Source organism: Polistes fuscatus, unplaced genomic scaffold (assembly GCF_010416935.1).
Source record: "Polistes fuscatus isolate 324 unplaced genomic scaffold, CU_Pfus_HIC Scaffold12, whole genome shotgun sequence".
Classification (NCBI taxonomy): Eukaryota; Metazoa; Arthropoda; class Insecta; order Hymenoptera; family Vespidae; genus Polistes; species Polistes fuscatus.
Window position 1 is genome coordinate 7,135,972 of NW_025113020.1, and position 15,146 is coordinate 7,151,117.

General features: G+C 33.2%; 1 protein-coding gene across 19 annotated transcripts in view; it reads left to right on the plus strand.

Moving 5' to 3' along the window:
• Window positions 1-15,146, plus strand: part of LOC122513568 — an 84,258-nt gene that overhangs the window by 33,481 nt on the left and 35,631 nt on the right. For 14 of the 19 annotated variants that reach the window (XR_006302780.1, XR_006302778.1, XR_006302785.1 and 11 more), the window contains one exon: window positions 7,333-7,415. The exons of the other annotated variants lie outside the window; for them this stretch is intronic. Coding sequence is in view for 5 of the 14 variants with exons in the window: in XM_043629979.1 (XP_043485914.1) it covers window positions 7,333-7,415 (83 nt within the window). In the remaining 9 variants the exon portion in view is untranslated. Of the gene's footprint in view, window positions 1-7,332; window positions 7,416-15,146 lie in introns of those variants that run through there. 19 annotated transcript variants of the gene reach the window in all.

Consider the following 15,146-nt stretch of genomic DNA (forward strand, 5'->3'; position numbering starts at 1 on the left):
ATCCGAAAATATCCGAAAAAATTAAAGAAAAATCAGAAAAAAAATCAGAAAAAAACAAAAGAAAAATGTTATACTAAAAGAAAAAGAAAAAAGAAAAAATCTAAATTATTTAATCCCCCTTTCGAAATGTTGGCACCTACTTTATGCGATTCATCGAATCCTAGACCCGAAAGATGACGTTTCTCTGTAGAAAAGAATTTCTCAGAGAATACGAATACCTTTTAAATTTGTCAGACAATACGAATACCTTTTAACAAAGCGGTGTTACCTTTCGAAGGATATTTGAAAAGTTATTTTACAAGGAGGATAATTGCCAGAAACGACAAAAAGGTATTTTAAATCTGATGGTGGTGGTGGGGGGGGGATACTAGAGAAGAAAAGTGATGGTGTTAGGGGAACAATAAAAGGAAAGGAAATCTTTTCATGGGGACGAATTTTACCTATTGAGGAAAAAAAAAAAATAAAAAAGAAAACACATATAATCTTTTGAAGCTTTTCTTTTGCTGACAGGATATAAATTTGGGAAAAGTAGGGTTCACTATCCAACATGTTTAATGGGGGGAGAGTGGATTGTATTGTAATATATTAAACAGGATTTTTAGTGAATGGAAAGAAAATGGAATGGAAGGAAAATTCGAAAAATAGTTGAATATTTCTAAAAGAATTCGAGAAAAGAGACGAGAGAGAGGAGAGGAGAATGATGCAATTACTGTCCAGGATTGGTCTGTCGGACACGAAAAGAGACGAATAAATAAATATCTTTGCTGCGGGGGTTAATGGTTGGAGCTTCATAAGGAGACACAAACGACAGTTCCGGTCACATTTGGATTAGGTTCTGGTTGTGAGTCACGCGTGCGTACACAAAATTTTGGGGACGCATAAGAGGAAAAAAATGGTGGGAATTTTGAGGATGATTGTTCCAAAATGAATCAAATCTCAAGTTGTGGGATATATCTGCGACAAATTTTAAAAGAGTACGTTCCTTCCAAGAAAAAAATGTCAAAGTGACGGTGGCAGTTGAAGAAGAAGAAGAAGAAAAAAGAAAATGGAGGGAATGTTGGTTGCCGTAGAAAGTGCGAGTAGTGGGTGGGGTGGTGGGTCGAGAAGGGTGGTGTTCGCTGAACAAAGTGGGCGAAAGAATGGGGGGTTGCGCGAGAAAGTATGGAAAAGGGTGATAGTGACAAGAAAGAAAGATTGTTAGGGATGGTAGGGAGGGGTTGGTAGACACCCCGTTTCTTGTAAAAACAGCAGCAGTAGCGGCAACAGCAGACTTGTACTACGTGCATATTGCATTCGTTGACATAAACTCATACGGTTAAGTTGATAATACCAACACGTACACGTATATATAGTTACTTTTCTTCTCGAGGATACACTTCGATAAGATTTTAGTGGGCAGTTTCGTTCACGTTTATTTAACCCTTTCAATACGGGCGGTAATCAGCAGCAGCGGCGCATGCGCTTTCACGGCAACACGAGTTGATTTAACGGTGCTTATTGAAAAAAAAAAAAACTCCACAATTGAAAATATTTATATGAACTTTTTATTAAACAACAGACATGACAATTGCCAGGGAAAAATACTCGACAGTCACTATAATCACTCGTCATATGTATTAAACAGTGTATGCTACGCGAATTGTATGCAGAGCGACTTTAGTCGCCCGTAGTATTGAAAGGGTTAAAACCCAATAGGTTGAACAGGTAATAAGAAATAGAAAAGGAACTGCGAGGAGCGAATGAGAATGTGGATTGATCGAATATCGGAATAAGGCGGAGTGTATATAATTGTCACAATAGCCAAGGGTTGTTTTTAAGATGGCAACCCGAACAAGAAAATGGCCGTATTTATGAGACTATTTCGGTCGTCTCCAGTATTACAATTCCTATCCCTCTTCAGTAGAAGGCAGACTGTAGTCAAGCAAGAAACCAAACAAGCCCTCTTCTTCTTCTTCTTCATCTTCTTCTTCCCTTTCCCCTTCCCCTTAACCCCACACGTTGAGGCACGTTGCTTCTGTTACTTCTTCCCAGAGTGCGCTATCAGTTTCATGCACACACAAGCCACACATAATAGTTCCACGTGTATTTATGTTTCATTACACACACAACACAGACACATACGTGCATAAATTTTTGTCTCTAGAAGCGCGCGAGTGCTGGACACAGAAGTTGACCGTCTTTGGTTCGCGTTTGTAATCCCCCCACTCCTCCCGTAACTCCTACGCTTTATCCCCTCTCCGTCATATTTTCCTACAGTTGCTGCCGCTATCATTTCCCCTCCACTAACGTTTTTATTCGATCACGGAAGCTACACAACACAACACAATACAACACAACGTTGACGACGACGAACTAACTAAACACTTTGACGACGACAACGAAGAAGAAGAAGGGACTTCCTACCCCCACTCCTTTTAACTCTATCATCGTTCTCTCTCTTCCCCGCTTTCACCGGCATGGCGCCACTTTAATGTTACATTAATAAAAAGTAACAATCAATATTCTTGACGGTAAAAAGAAATTTTAATCTATAACAGAATTCTCTTTCTCTTTTTCTTCCTATCTACCCCTTCCACCTACCCCTTCCACTTTGCGTTCACCTTTTTTCTTCCTATCGCAACCTCTCCTTCCTTCCTTCCTTCATCCCCCCTACTCGAGTTATTCCAAACTTTTTATTATTACCGATATGTTTGTCACACCGTTGCGCCGTTATTATTGCTATTGCCAACAAAACACTAGCACTTCCTATTTCAAAAAACACACACTGTTGTTATTCTTCTTCTTCTTCTTCTTCCACAGTTGTTTCTTGGGTGCGTTGCGTTGTTGTTTGTGTTCAGTATCGTACCGAGGTACTCTCGGTGCCCCTCCCCCCAACACTACTCCTCTTCCTCCTCTTCCACTTTTGTTTGTCTGCTGCCGGTTGCGTTCCATCTCTAAAAAAATGGGGTGATAAGGAAAAAGAAGAGAAAGAGAAACGAGAGAGGTGAATAGACCTCTCCTACAACCCTTACCCCTTTACTCTCCCCTCTCTACCCTGTCCTCCTCCTCCTCGTCCCCCCGGCGTCGTGCTTTTTTTCATTCGTTCTCGCGCCTTTGGAAAAGAACGCGGCGCCGTCCTTGCTTGCCTACCGTTCGTTCTCTTGGCCCCTGCACGTTTGTACCATCCAATTACGCGGCCCTCTCTTCCTCCCTAACTCTCCCCTCCCCTCCACTACACTCCGTTCCTTCGTTCCCCCGTTTTTCTACTAGCCCCCCCATCTACCTCTCTCTCTTCCCCCCCCACCACCGGCGCTTTTTCTTCTTCTTCTTCTTCTTCTTTTTATTTTTATTTTTTTTTCCATACTTTCCCCTTTGACGAACATAAAAACAGAGAGGTCTGGGGGGGGGACACGTACCCACCATCACCCCCTTTTCACCCTTCTCCTCTCTACCCTTTTTCTACCTTTTTAAATATGTTTTTTTTTTTATCTCTACTCGGAGACACATTCTCGTTCCCCCCTCCCCCCCTCCCTAAATGTGTTCATACGCGTACACGTGCACGTACGTCGTCATTTTCATTTGTATTATTATACGAGTGTGTATGTGTGCGTGTGTGTGTGTGTTTTGTAAAACCCATTTTCAGTCCGTCCGTCCGTCCGTCCATCTGTCTTCTTATTTTGGTATCGCGAGAAGGGGGGGGGTAGGAAGTACGCAACGGGGCCGAGGAGAGAATGAATAGAAGCCATTGTTTGTATCGTTTTGAGTATCGAACAGTTCGTTGCTGGCGCGCGCGCGCGCACACACACATACACAAACATACATACATACACACGACACCACAGGAATACTGAAAAACTTTTTCATTTAGAATAAAAAAATAAAAACAAAAATAAAGGAACGTGTTTTTTCACACAAAAAAATATTGGATCCAAGACCAAGACCAAGTAACTAGAAAAATCGATTTATCATAATTATTTGTACTTAATAAAGATTCATCAAATTGGTCGTAATCTTGAATCAAAAAATAATTTCAAATCCAATAGATGAGAATTAATCGATAACTCGTTGTACGTCATTTTAACGAAATTAAGTTCCCTGTTTCCGTAGTTTTATCGTAAACGCTAAATACACGTCCCTCTTTTCTTCTTTCCTTTATTTTCTTTTTTTCTTTTAGGAATACGTGTAGTTAGGAATGCGCACGTGTATATAATATATAATATATTATATATATATAATAATAAGAATATAAAAATATATAATAATAATAATAATATAAAAATATATAATAATAATAATAATATAAAAATATATAATATAATAATAATAATATAAAATATATAATAATAATAATAATAATATAAAAATATATAATAATATATAATATAAAAATATCTAATAATAATATATATAAAAATATATAATAATAATAATAATATAAAATATATAATAATAATATAAAAATATATAATATATATATAAAATATATAATAATATAATATATGATATATTGAATATATATTATATATAATAATAATAATATAAAATATATAATATATAATATATATAATAATATATACTATGATATATTGAATATATATTATATATTCGAACTTTCGAGAAATTTTTTCGACCAATTTTTTCAACCAATTTTTTCGACCAATTTTTTCGACCAATTTTTTCGACCCGGGTATCGACGAAAGAATCTATAAGACAGTGGAATAAGGTTAGGTCGACTAGTAGTATTGGAAAATTGGTGAGAAAGGAATAATAATATTAACAAATCTGTAAGCAAAAGGGAAAATGGGGGGCGGGGCACATTCTTTTCCTTTTTCTGATTCGTCATTTCTCCGATCTTTATTCTTTTCTTCTCGAGGTATTTTATTTTTTCGAAATTTGGTCGGCGGAGGTATTTTACAGCTCTTAAAATTTTTCAACGTTTGGCGTCCTCTTCTTTCCCCCACTATTTTCTCTCTTCCTCTTTATTTTTTTTTTTTATTTACCGATTTTATAGTAAAACCGGACATAGTCATAGACGAATCGGTTAGTTAGTTCTCTGTATACCTTGCTTGAACATACCTCACTCTGGTATCATCTTTCGCGCCTAGATTAGTACTCCGTGAACTTAACCGAACGACGGTTGCCACGTTCCGAATACCAATTCCGTTCCTTATTTTATAAAAAGCTAGTTACTTTTCTATTCCTTCGTTTCCTTGTGTTACCTGTAGATACGTATACACAAGTGAGGGTAAGTTACGGTATTTTTATTATTTATTTTTTAATTGTAAACAATTCGTTCGAATATAATCGAAAACAATTATATTATCGAACGAGAAAACAATTTTTTAAATATTTTTTTTCCTTTCAAGGGTCCTCTTTCGATCAATCCTATTTTTGGTATTAAAATAAATCTCGTTCTTGAAGAGAACAAAAATAATTAAAAAATAAAAACCAATACACATATATACATCTATCACTTATGTGGGGTGTCCCCACGTGTGCACTCATCACTTCTGACTGATATATTTAAGTGTCAGATTTGTATAAAAATTGTTCATTCCTCGAATTAACACGTCATTATTATTTTTCTATTCGTATCACTATTTTTGTAGTAATTTTTATTCTTTGTTTTTTTTCTTTTTTTATACATATATATATATCTCATAATTACATATTACAGACAAAAGGTAGATAAAGTATGTTTTGCAAGTGTGTTGCAAGTGCGTTGCGTATTTTTGGAATAAAATGTTGACAGCGTGCAGTTAGTATAAAATAGTTAGTCACTCGAATTACATATATATATGTGTCAGGTTGTTTACGATAGCTAAAAATCTAAAATAATTCAAGATAACTCTTTCGAATAAAAAGTAAGAAACACTTGAATTCTTAATTGTTGTTATTGTTGATGTTGAAAATAAAGATACATTTGTAAAACAATAGTATGATGAATATAAAAAAGATGATGGAAGAAGAAGAAGAAGAAGAAGAAGAAGAAGAAGAAGAAGAAAGCCAACAGGGTGGTAAAGATATGAAAAAACAGCAACGTGGCCTGGCGCGTCGCGACGCGTTTGCGAACCTCGGCTGACTTGAATGGAATGGGTCGAATGAGCGTTGCGAGGAGTGAGGGTAACGCTCGCGACGGCTTAGCCAATAACCGGGCGCGTAGCCGCTAAAAAAAAGGGGTGGGGGTGCGCCAATTCGCGTTCGCGGAATTCACGGGAGCGGTCAATGGTAGGGGAATTTAGATAAAGAGAAAAAGTGAGAGAGACAAAATGAGTTTGAGTGAGTAAGTGAGTAATCTATGTATGTGTGTATGTATGTATGTGTTTGTGTGTGAGTGAGTAAGTGAGTAATGTATGTATGTATGTATGTGTGTATGTGTGAGTGAGTGAGTAAGACAAAATGTGAGTGAGTAAGACAAAATGTGAGTGAGTTGAGTGTGAGAGAGAAACAAAGAGAGATGAGACAAAACTCGTGCAATAATACGCAGGAGCGCGCGCGCGCACGTGTGAAGCGCGCTTTACACGTGCGCGTGAGCGAACCTACGCTACGTTTACGTTCGTTGCGTACTTCCTCGGCAACTCTTCTCATTAACTTCTCTTACTTACGTGAGTGACAACTCCTTTCATGATTTCGATGAATATTTTTCGATGTTTTTTTTTTATTCATTATTTATTTCACGATTATCGAATATTATACATTTATTTTAATAACTTTTTCTTTATTATTATTGGAGAATATATATATGTATGTATGTATGAAATGTTAAACTGATATTGTTGGCTCTTTTATTGGTCTCATTTATTGTTTCGATAGATAATATTCGCAAATTTTAGGTTATGTATTTCGAGTGTATTACTTTTACGTAATTTTAAACGTTCGTAGGATAAATATGTTTTTGTGTATTTGTTTTGTTTTTTTATAAATGGAATGCATTAGGTGGATTAATATGTTACTTTTTTTATGAATTTAATTTTGATTTATAATTTGAAAAAAGATCAAAAGAGGAAATTAATAATAGCTTATCTTTGAGTTTCAAGTTAAATTAATTATTATTAGTATTATTATTATTATTATTAAAATGATGAAATGCTTGCGTTTGATAATTCCAAGAAAATATTTTTTAATTTATAATTTATCTTAATTCTTTTTTGATTTATAAAAAGAAAAAAAAATGAAAATATAAAAGTAAAAGGGGAAAAATTATATTCTGCGAGTTACGTTCGATCGTTTGACGATTTATTAAAGATTTATTAAATATTTTTTTGTTCATTTAGAAATTTAATATACTTAAAAAGAAATGTATAATTATATATAACAAGGTATATAAAAAAGAAAATTCAATTGTTTTCATAGGGAAGGAGCGTGGGATTGCAAAGTTACTCGAGTTTAATAGCTACCTTCTTCTCGATGTTAAGAATTCTGCACTTACATACAGGGTGAGTCAATACAAATCTTTTTTATTAAAAGTCTACTCTTTTTTTTGATTAATAATAAATTCCGTTCTGTTTAAATTGAACAAAATTCGAAGTATCGAATACAATTTTCTTTTCCTCTATACATCTCATTTAATTTTATGTTTGTTCGTAAAGAATATCAATTTGACCTTGAACTTTTTCGGAGATCTACCGTCACATCAATAATTTTAAAAAACAATTAACTTTTATATAAAAACATTTATGAAACCAAAACAATGTTTACTTAGAAAGTAAATTTTATTTATCAAAAAACAATAAAAATAATTATCGAATAATTATTTTTTACTTTAAAATTTTGTTCATTTACAAAATAATAAATCTATAAATAATAATCGAGTAATATTTTCATGCATTACTTTTGTTCATTCGCGTGTGTTAATAGTCGCTAAAATTGGTTTTAAATATTTGTATAAATAATTTTGAAAATTTGCAAAATAATAAAACTTAGTTTAGTACACCCTATACATTTATGTACATTTCTCTATATAGGATGTTAGGATGTTAGGCCTTCGTAATGAATTCATTTCACGTTATGTAGGAAGGTAACGATCGTTCTACTCTAACCGTGTGCACGTTGCATTCTCTCGAAAGAGCACATACCGGATAATTAGCTTACTGGCTCGCTCAACTTCTCATATATACACATATATACATACACATATATACATATACATATATATTCGTTAGGTGAGTTTGACTACATACACACACACACACCTCTATTATATATATATTTACACAAACATAGAAAGATATTTACTAAAAGATCGTCTACGACGCCTATCATTAGAAAAGATTATTATTAGCCCGTACACATCTACGGGGTGTCCCAAATCTTCAAAACATATCCCCCCAAACTTTTTCTACTTTCTTATTATTACCAAATTTGATTAATCAAATTTATGAACTCGACGAGAATGTTTATACAAAGTGGTTAAGAACCTTTCGGGTAAGGGAAGATTATTGTCAATTTGTTAATATGATTTAATTAGATATTATTTTTAATAAGATATTATGCAATCTGAAATATAACGCGATTTTTTCATATTTAATATTTTTATGAAATTAATAAATATTTAAAAACGAGATAATATTCGTTCGCGCGCGTGATGTGTGTATGTGTGTGTATGTGTGTTGTTTTAATAGAATATTTTCTTCTTCGTATAACATAAATTTTCTCATACGAACGAATATAATTTATTCCACGTTATTTCTATTTAATTTTTCACGTTGAATCATAATTTGTATCATCGATTGAACAGACATTATGCATGTGTATATCAAAATATAATGATGCAAGTTAGAATAAAAATTACGTTTAGGTTTTTTTGAGTGTCTCTTATTTTTCTTTTCTTTTCTTTTCTTTTCGTTTCGTTTTTTTTTTTTTTTCGTTATTTGAGGTTGTTAGGGAAACTTTAACGACCCGTTACACTCTTCTACGGTTTAATGTTACCAGTCGATAGTTCCTATGTTGTGTATGTGTGTTATGTGTCTATATGTGTGTTTAGTGACAGATAAAACACGCTTAATAACCGTGACTACTTCTTTTCTATTTCTTTTTTCTTTTTTTTACACACATACAAATATTATATTCACGTATATATACGAAAAAATATATTATTATTATTATTGGATTCGTTGTTTAACGTACCGAATTCTTCTTACAATATTCTTATAATAATTATAAAATATTTTGTGTCGCGTATAAAATCAAATTGGTTTATGTTCTTTTTTCTCTTTCTTCTTCAATTAATTAAATAATAAATAATAAATCATTCTAATTCTCAATTTAAACAAATTCGAGTCTTCTGTTTTTAATTTGCAACAAGAAAAAAAAGAAAAGTTAGCAAGCAAGCGTGTAGGTGGTGATGGTGTAAGTAGATGTATGGATTGTGCTTGTGAATGCGAGGGAGATAGAAAATCTTGAAACGTAATCGGCCGAGAAGCCCTTGATAAAGTCGAAGGTAACTTCTTCTGTTCAACGATTCTCATCCAATCCGTCTATCTCGTCTCGAAAAACCTGTTGCATTTCTAACGCTTTTATTATTATACGCTCTGAAAGAAAAACCCTGTATTCTCGATTGTGTGCGTGCAAATCCTATTTCAATATTACTAACTTATAATTATTATTATTATTACTACTATTATTTGTTTTTACTATTGTTTCCTGCATTAATTTTATTATTCGTTTAGAAGAACGAATTTTTTTTTCTATCCAATCAAATTTAGTGAATTATTTTATTGGGACTTATATTCGTTCAGGGGCCCAAATTTTTGCATTCGTTTGTGTCACTATTTGTTCAGAAAATTGTCTCCTACATTTGAAACGATACACAATATTATGTTGAAATCTATGATGAAACTACGGGGTATTATACAATTTGATTGTTACGGGCGCATATATGCGCCCAACGAAATCAGTCCGTGCAGATTAAAGAAAGACGCATAAATACGATATTACTAATTATTGTCGATGTTTTATTTATTTTTTATAATTTTTATATATATGTGAGATTCGTGAAAAAAATCAGGCCGTTGGATTTGAGAAAACTGGAGGACCGGGACTCGAACCCAGGATATCTTCCCCCCTCGCTTTCCGAACGACTGCACTTTACTCATTGAGCTATCCAGGACCTACCGTTCAATCTCTTCAAGAACGCGTATTTAAGTATTTGGTATGGATGCGCTCACATCCCACATATGTATATATTATTTAGAACAAAATTAATATATCATTATCCGGTCAAATAAATATTTATAAAAAAAAAAAAAAATACAAAAGAAAAAGAAACTATTTATTTATTATATATATATATATAAATATAATAAATAAATAAACGTTTGCGTCCGTATTCCTGACATAAGAAAATGGTTCCCGTACTCGTGACAATTTCAATTTATTATTAATAAACCTATCCTATTGTGTTACTTGCATATTTATATTTTATTGATTGAGTATAGTCATTGGTGGTGGGTTGTGTTGTTGTTGGTTGTATGCGTGTGCACGTGTAAAGAAAAAAAAATAGAAAAAGGCGGAGGGAGAGTATAGAAAAAAAAAAGGTTAGACATTGGTGGGATAAACGCGAAAAACACACGGAAGAGAAAGAAGTTGGTCTTGTACACTTGTAATGGTGGTAGTTATGGTGGTTGGTGGTGATGGTGTGTATAGGGCTCGTAACGTCGCGTCCGGTATACATAAAATATTGAACGGAATTCTACTTGGTTGGTTAGCTGCTCTCTGAGCGTATTCACCTCGAAGGAATGACAAGCCAAGCCAAGCCAAGCCAAGCCAAGCCAAGCCAAGCCAAGCCATGCCGGACGTCACTTCGTGTAAGACGCTGTTTGACGTAGCCATCTTTTTTTCTTCCGGTTTAACGGTTTTTAATGGGAACTTTGATAATTAATATATTAATAAAAGTGTCACAGTTGACGGGTTAACAATTGTTTAGAATAATCTTCTGATTGATTTTATTGATTTCCTAGCGTCCTTGTATTTTTAATTTCATTTTAATATATTTTCACGTGCGAGGGGGTGTTTCTTTCCTTCTATTTTTATATATTTTTTTTTCTTTTTCAATTATTTATGGTACAGTAGTGGTAATAGATTTTGAATGATGTTCCGATATGAATTTGTAATATATTGGTAGGGGGATGATGTAGTATAGGATAATAAATTGTAGGAATATTTGATGCTATAGTGTCATGAATTTGATTGACTTATAATATGTTATAATGTACGATATATAATAATAATAATAATAATATCATACGAATGAATGAATTATATTTATGTTATATATATTATGATATAATATTTTATTATATTTTATATTGTTTACGTTATTGTTTATTATACTAATTATTAATATTATTTAGATTATTATTTACTTGTATTTTAACGGAACGAAAAAAAATATGCAAATGACTTCTATTACTTCTATTAGTATAATTACATATTGTATTTAACCGTAATGATATATATTTTAAAAAATATGAACAATTTTTGGAATAATACAAATATGACTATAGTGCATTTACAGAGAATAATTACGCATTTGTTAAATTACGTGTTATACTTATCTTTATAATTGATTATTATATGTAAAAAAAATAAAAAAAGAACAAAAATAACAACAGAGATAATAAACATGACAAATATAAATATATATTCCGTTTATTATAAATGACATGTAAAAGAAACAAAAAATGCGTTAACGTAAACCGAAGAAAATTCTTTTTTAGCAAAAATAAAATTTACTAATCCGCCTTACGAAAAAAAAAAAAAAAAACAAGAGTAAAAAGGAAATGATTAGATTAGAATGAACTATTCGGCTATTACCGCGAAGTGAGATGAAAAAAAAAAAAGAAAAAGGAGAACGAATTTGTAGTAGAAGTTGAGTTAGAGTGGAGTTACCATTCCCCTAGCAATGCTAGTAACTAACACAGTGTTTGAACCAAGGGTTGAAAGAACGTGAACGAGAATGAAGAAGGGAGGGGGTGGGTGGGTGGTGGTAATGTTGGTGATGTCGGTGGTGTTGGTGGTAGGATGAGCGAGAAGAAGATGAGTTGGGGTTGGAACGGGGGTAGTGGGGGTTAGTTGGTGGTGGTGGTGGTGGGGGGGTGGGGATACGTTGGAACATTTGAAAACCGAGCGACCTTTGAGGCGACACGCCGGTACTCGCAAATAGACAAAAGAGTCCTAATAGTAGTAGCAGTTTAACAAAAAGGAAAATGAACAAAAAGAAAGCGTAGGCGAGTGGTGGCAAATGAATTCGTTTCGAATCGAGCCTAGAGAACTCTAAAGTACACTTCCGTTCTCGATTCTCTCGCCCATTAGAAAAGATTCTCTCTCTCTCTCTCTTTGTATATGTGTGTGTGTGTGTGAGAATATTCTAGGGAAGAGAAAATCGGTGCTGCTGTTGGTAGTTCACGTTACTAGGCCTTTAGCAGCAAGCTAACTAGCAAACTATAGGAGCTTCTAACACACCACCAAACACACACACATACACTTACAGACGCTCATATAAGAGCAATAGTTGTGTACGTGCAAGTGTGTATATGCGCCTTAGCAAAGTTCACAGCTATGGAATGCCTTGCCTGCTTGCTATGCCACGGTCTCTACGTTCCACCGGAAATTCCCGTACTTGTTGTTTTTTTTCTCCGTTTTTCTTTTTGTTTCCATTCCGTCTACCTCTGCTAGTGGCCCCTCACCTAGCCCCACCACAACCTTCATCCAAAACCCCACCCTTTTGCTCATAACTCCCACCCCAATACTGTTCAACATCCAACAACACACAACAACCTTACTATTTTTCTCATCGTATCTTTGTTGTTGTGTTTCTCTCTCTCTCTCTCTCTCACGTCTTCTTTTATTTTTTCTTTTTTTATTCTTATTTGCGAGCTTTGAACTCAAGGTGATGAGAAAGTAAGAGATGAAACACGATGAAGAAGGTGATAGGATTATCTTATGGTTTAAGAATATCCTATCTTTGTTTAAACTCGAGCTGGGGGAAGTGGGGAATTTGTTGTCGTTGTCGTTGTTGTTGTACTGCATTGTTGGATTTGTTGTTGATCTGTTTTGTTAGGATGGTATATTAATAGTTATGGGATTTGTTCGTTGGAATGATCTGTTTTTTCTTTTTTTTTTTGCTTTTTCATAAGAATAATTTATCTGAATTATTAATATCGTAATATATTATATTTGGATTGGGATAGTAATGGGAACATTTTGATTCGTCTTAGACACCATTTCTTTTTTCGTTTCGTTCATTAGATCGATTATTGAAGATTAGAGAAACTAGGACTCAAGATTAAATTTGATCTAATTGGTATGATTAATATAAAACCATTTTGACATTTGTAAAACATTTTCTTAGACCATTGTGTGCTTTATTATTGGAGGGTCATATTGGGGTGATCTGTTTTTTGATAAGAATTATTTTTAAGTGTTCATAGTGTTGAGTAATTGGTATAAGAATATAACGGGATTTGATGCATCAGAGAAATAATATTTTATTTGGGTTATCTGAACAGTTATTTAAGATTGAAAGTAGGTCCCTGAATAATTTTTATTGAAATGTATGCAGAATATTGAATAGATACATTTATATATATATAAAATAATTAATATTATGAAATATTAATTAGTTATTATTTATAATTATTAAAAATATATTATATATGATTTATATATTATTATACACAATGATATTATTCAAGACATTTAGGTTTGTCAAAATCCTATCACTAAAACCAAACCTAACCTAACTTAATCTTACTTACTAAATCTAACCTATAAACCTACATTAATTCTAATAAAAATGTAATAAAAGCATACGCAACAAAAAAATGAAATGAGATTATTCGAAAACGTAGAGTGAAATAATCGATTGCTCGAAAAAAAGGGAAAGTATTGTCGATCGACAAGATCGATTGTTCAAAACTCTCTCTCTCCTAGTTATATTTGAAAGGGGAAAAATAAAGAAAATCCCCAAATAATTCCCCACCTAGTTACGAAACGAAAGTGGTACGAGATGTTAAAAAGTCAAATGACTATAATAAGTAGGTCGAAGGTTACTAAAAGTAAAGGGTTCGAGAAGTAAAAGGTCGGGAAGAGAAAAAATAGAACGAATTAAAAGTAAAAATAATAAAAATATGTGTGTGTGTGTGTGTGTGACGGATATATACGGGAGAAGATTACGTCTGCTAGTAATTATTTTTACACACCATCCACAAGCCACCACCAAATCCTGGGGGTTTATATTTGGACGATGTTCCTTCTCGATTTAGGAATCGACTTTACACGTTAATGAAATTTTAATGTCAATCCCGTCCAGGTGTGTAAATTCAGATAGGTGTTACAGATCAACTTTTAACCGATCGGAAATATCAAAACTCGGCCAACACAAATATCTGGGGGAATTGAACACTTTTCCGACGACAATGAAGGGAGGGGAATGGGGGGCAAGATATTTGATTATTTATTTATATCTTTGATTTTTCCCATTCGTTATTGTTTTAAACATTTGAAATATTGTTTAATTAATATATTACAAACAATATATTAAATGAACAAATTAATGATCGTTATTATTTATTTTTTCTAATCAACAAAAATTAATTCAGTTCAAATTCAAAAATTCCCAATTTAGTACTAAGTTTGATAATAAAAACAATTGTTGATAATTAAAAATATATAACAATTAAATATGTGTGTGACACGAGGGGACGTGTGAAGGGTTCGGGTAAGATAAAGATCGAAGAACCTGGTCAAGCCGGTCTGTCATATTTTTTGGTCTCTTTCTGTTTCTCTTTCTCTCTTTCTCCTTCTCTTGAAAATGTTGCGAAGAAGTATAGTGTTATCCTCGTTCCACGAGTTTAACAGTAATCAGCTGATTATGACAACCCGTGCGAGTGAGTTCCTTCGAAGTGATGGGCAGAGTAAAAGAGTAGCAGTCACTCATCATGTCACTTATAATCTTTGATATCTCTGTTTGTTAGACGTGTAACTTATACCGGGTGTCTCATTAAATATCATTCATACGTTTTCTTGACTAACACGTTCGTCAAGTTTTTTATTATTATTATTATTATTATGGCAACGGTATAGATTAAAAAAAAAAACAATACTAAATCTATCATCAATTAGTACATTAATTTTGAAATATTATAAAACATTAAACAAACCAAAAA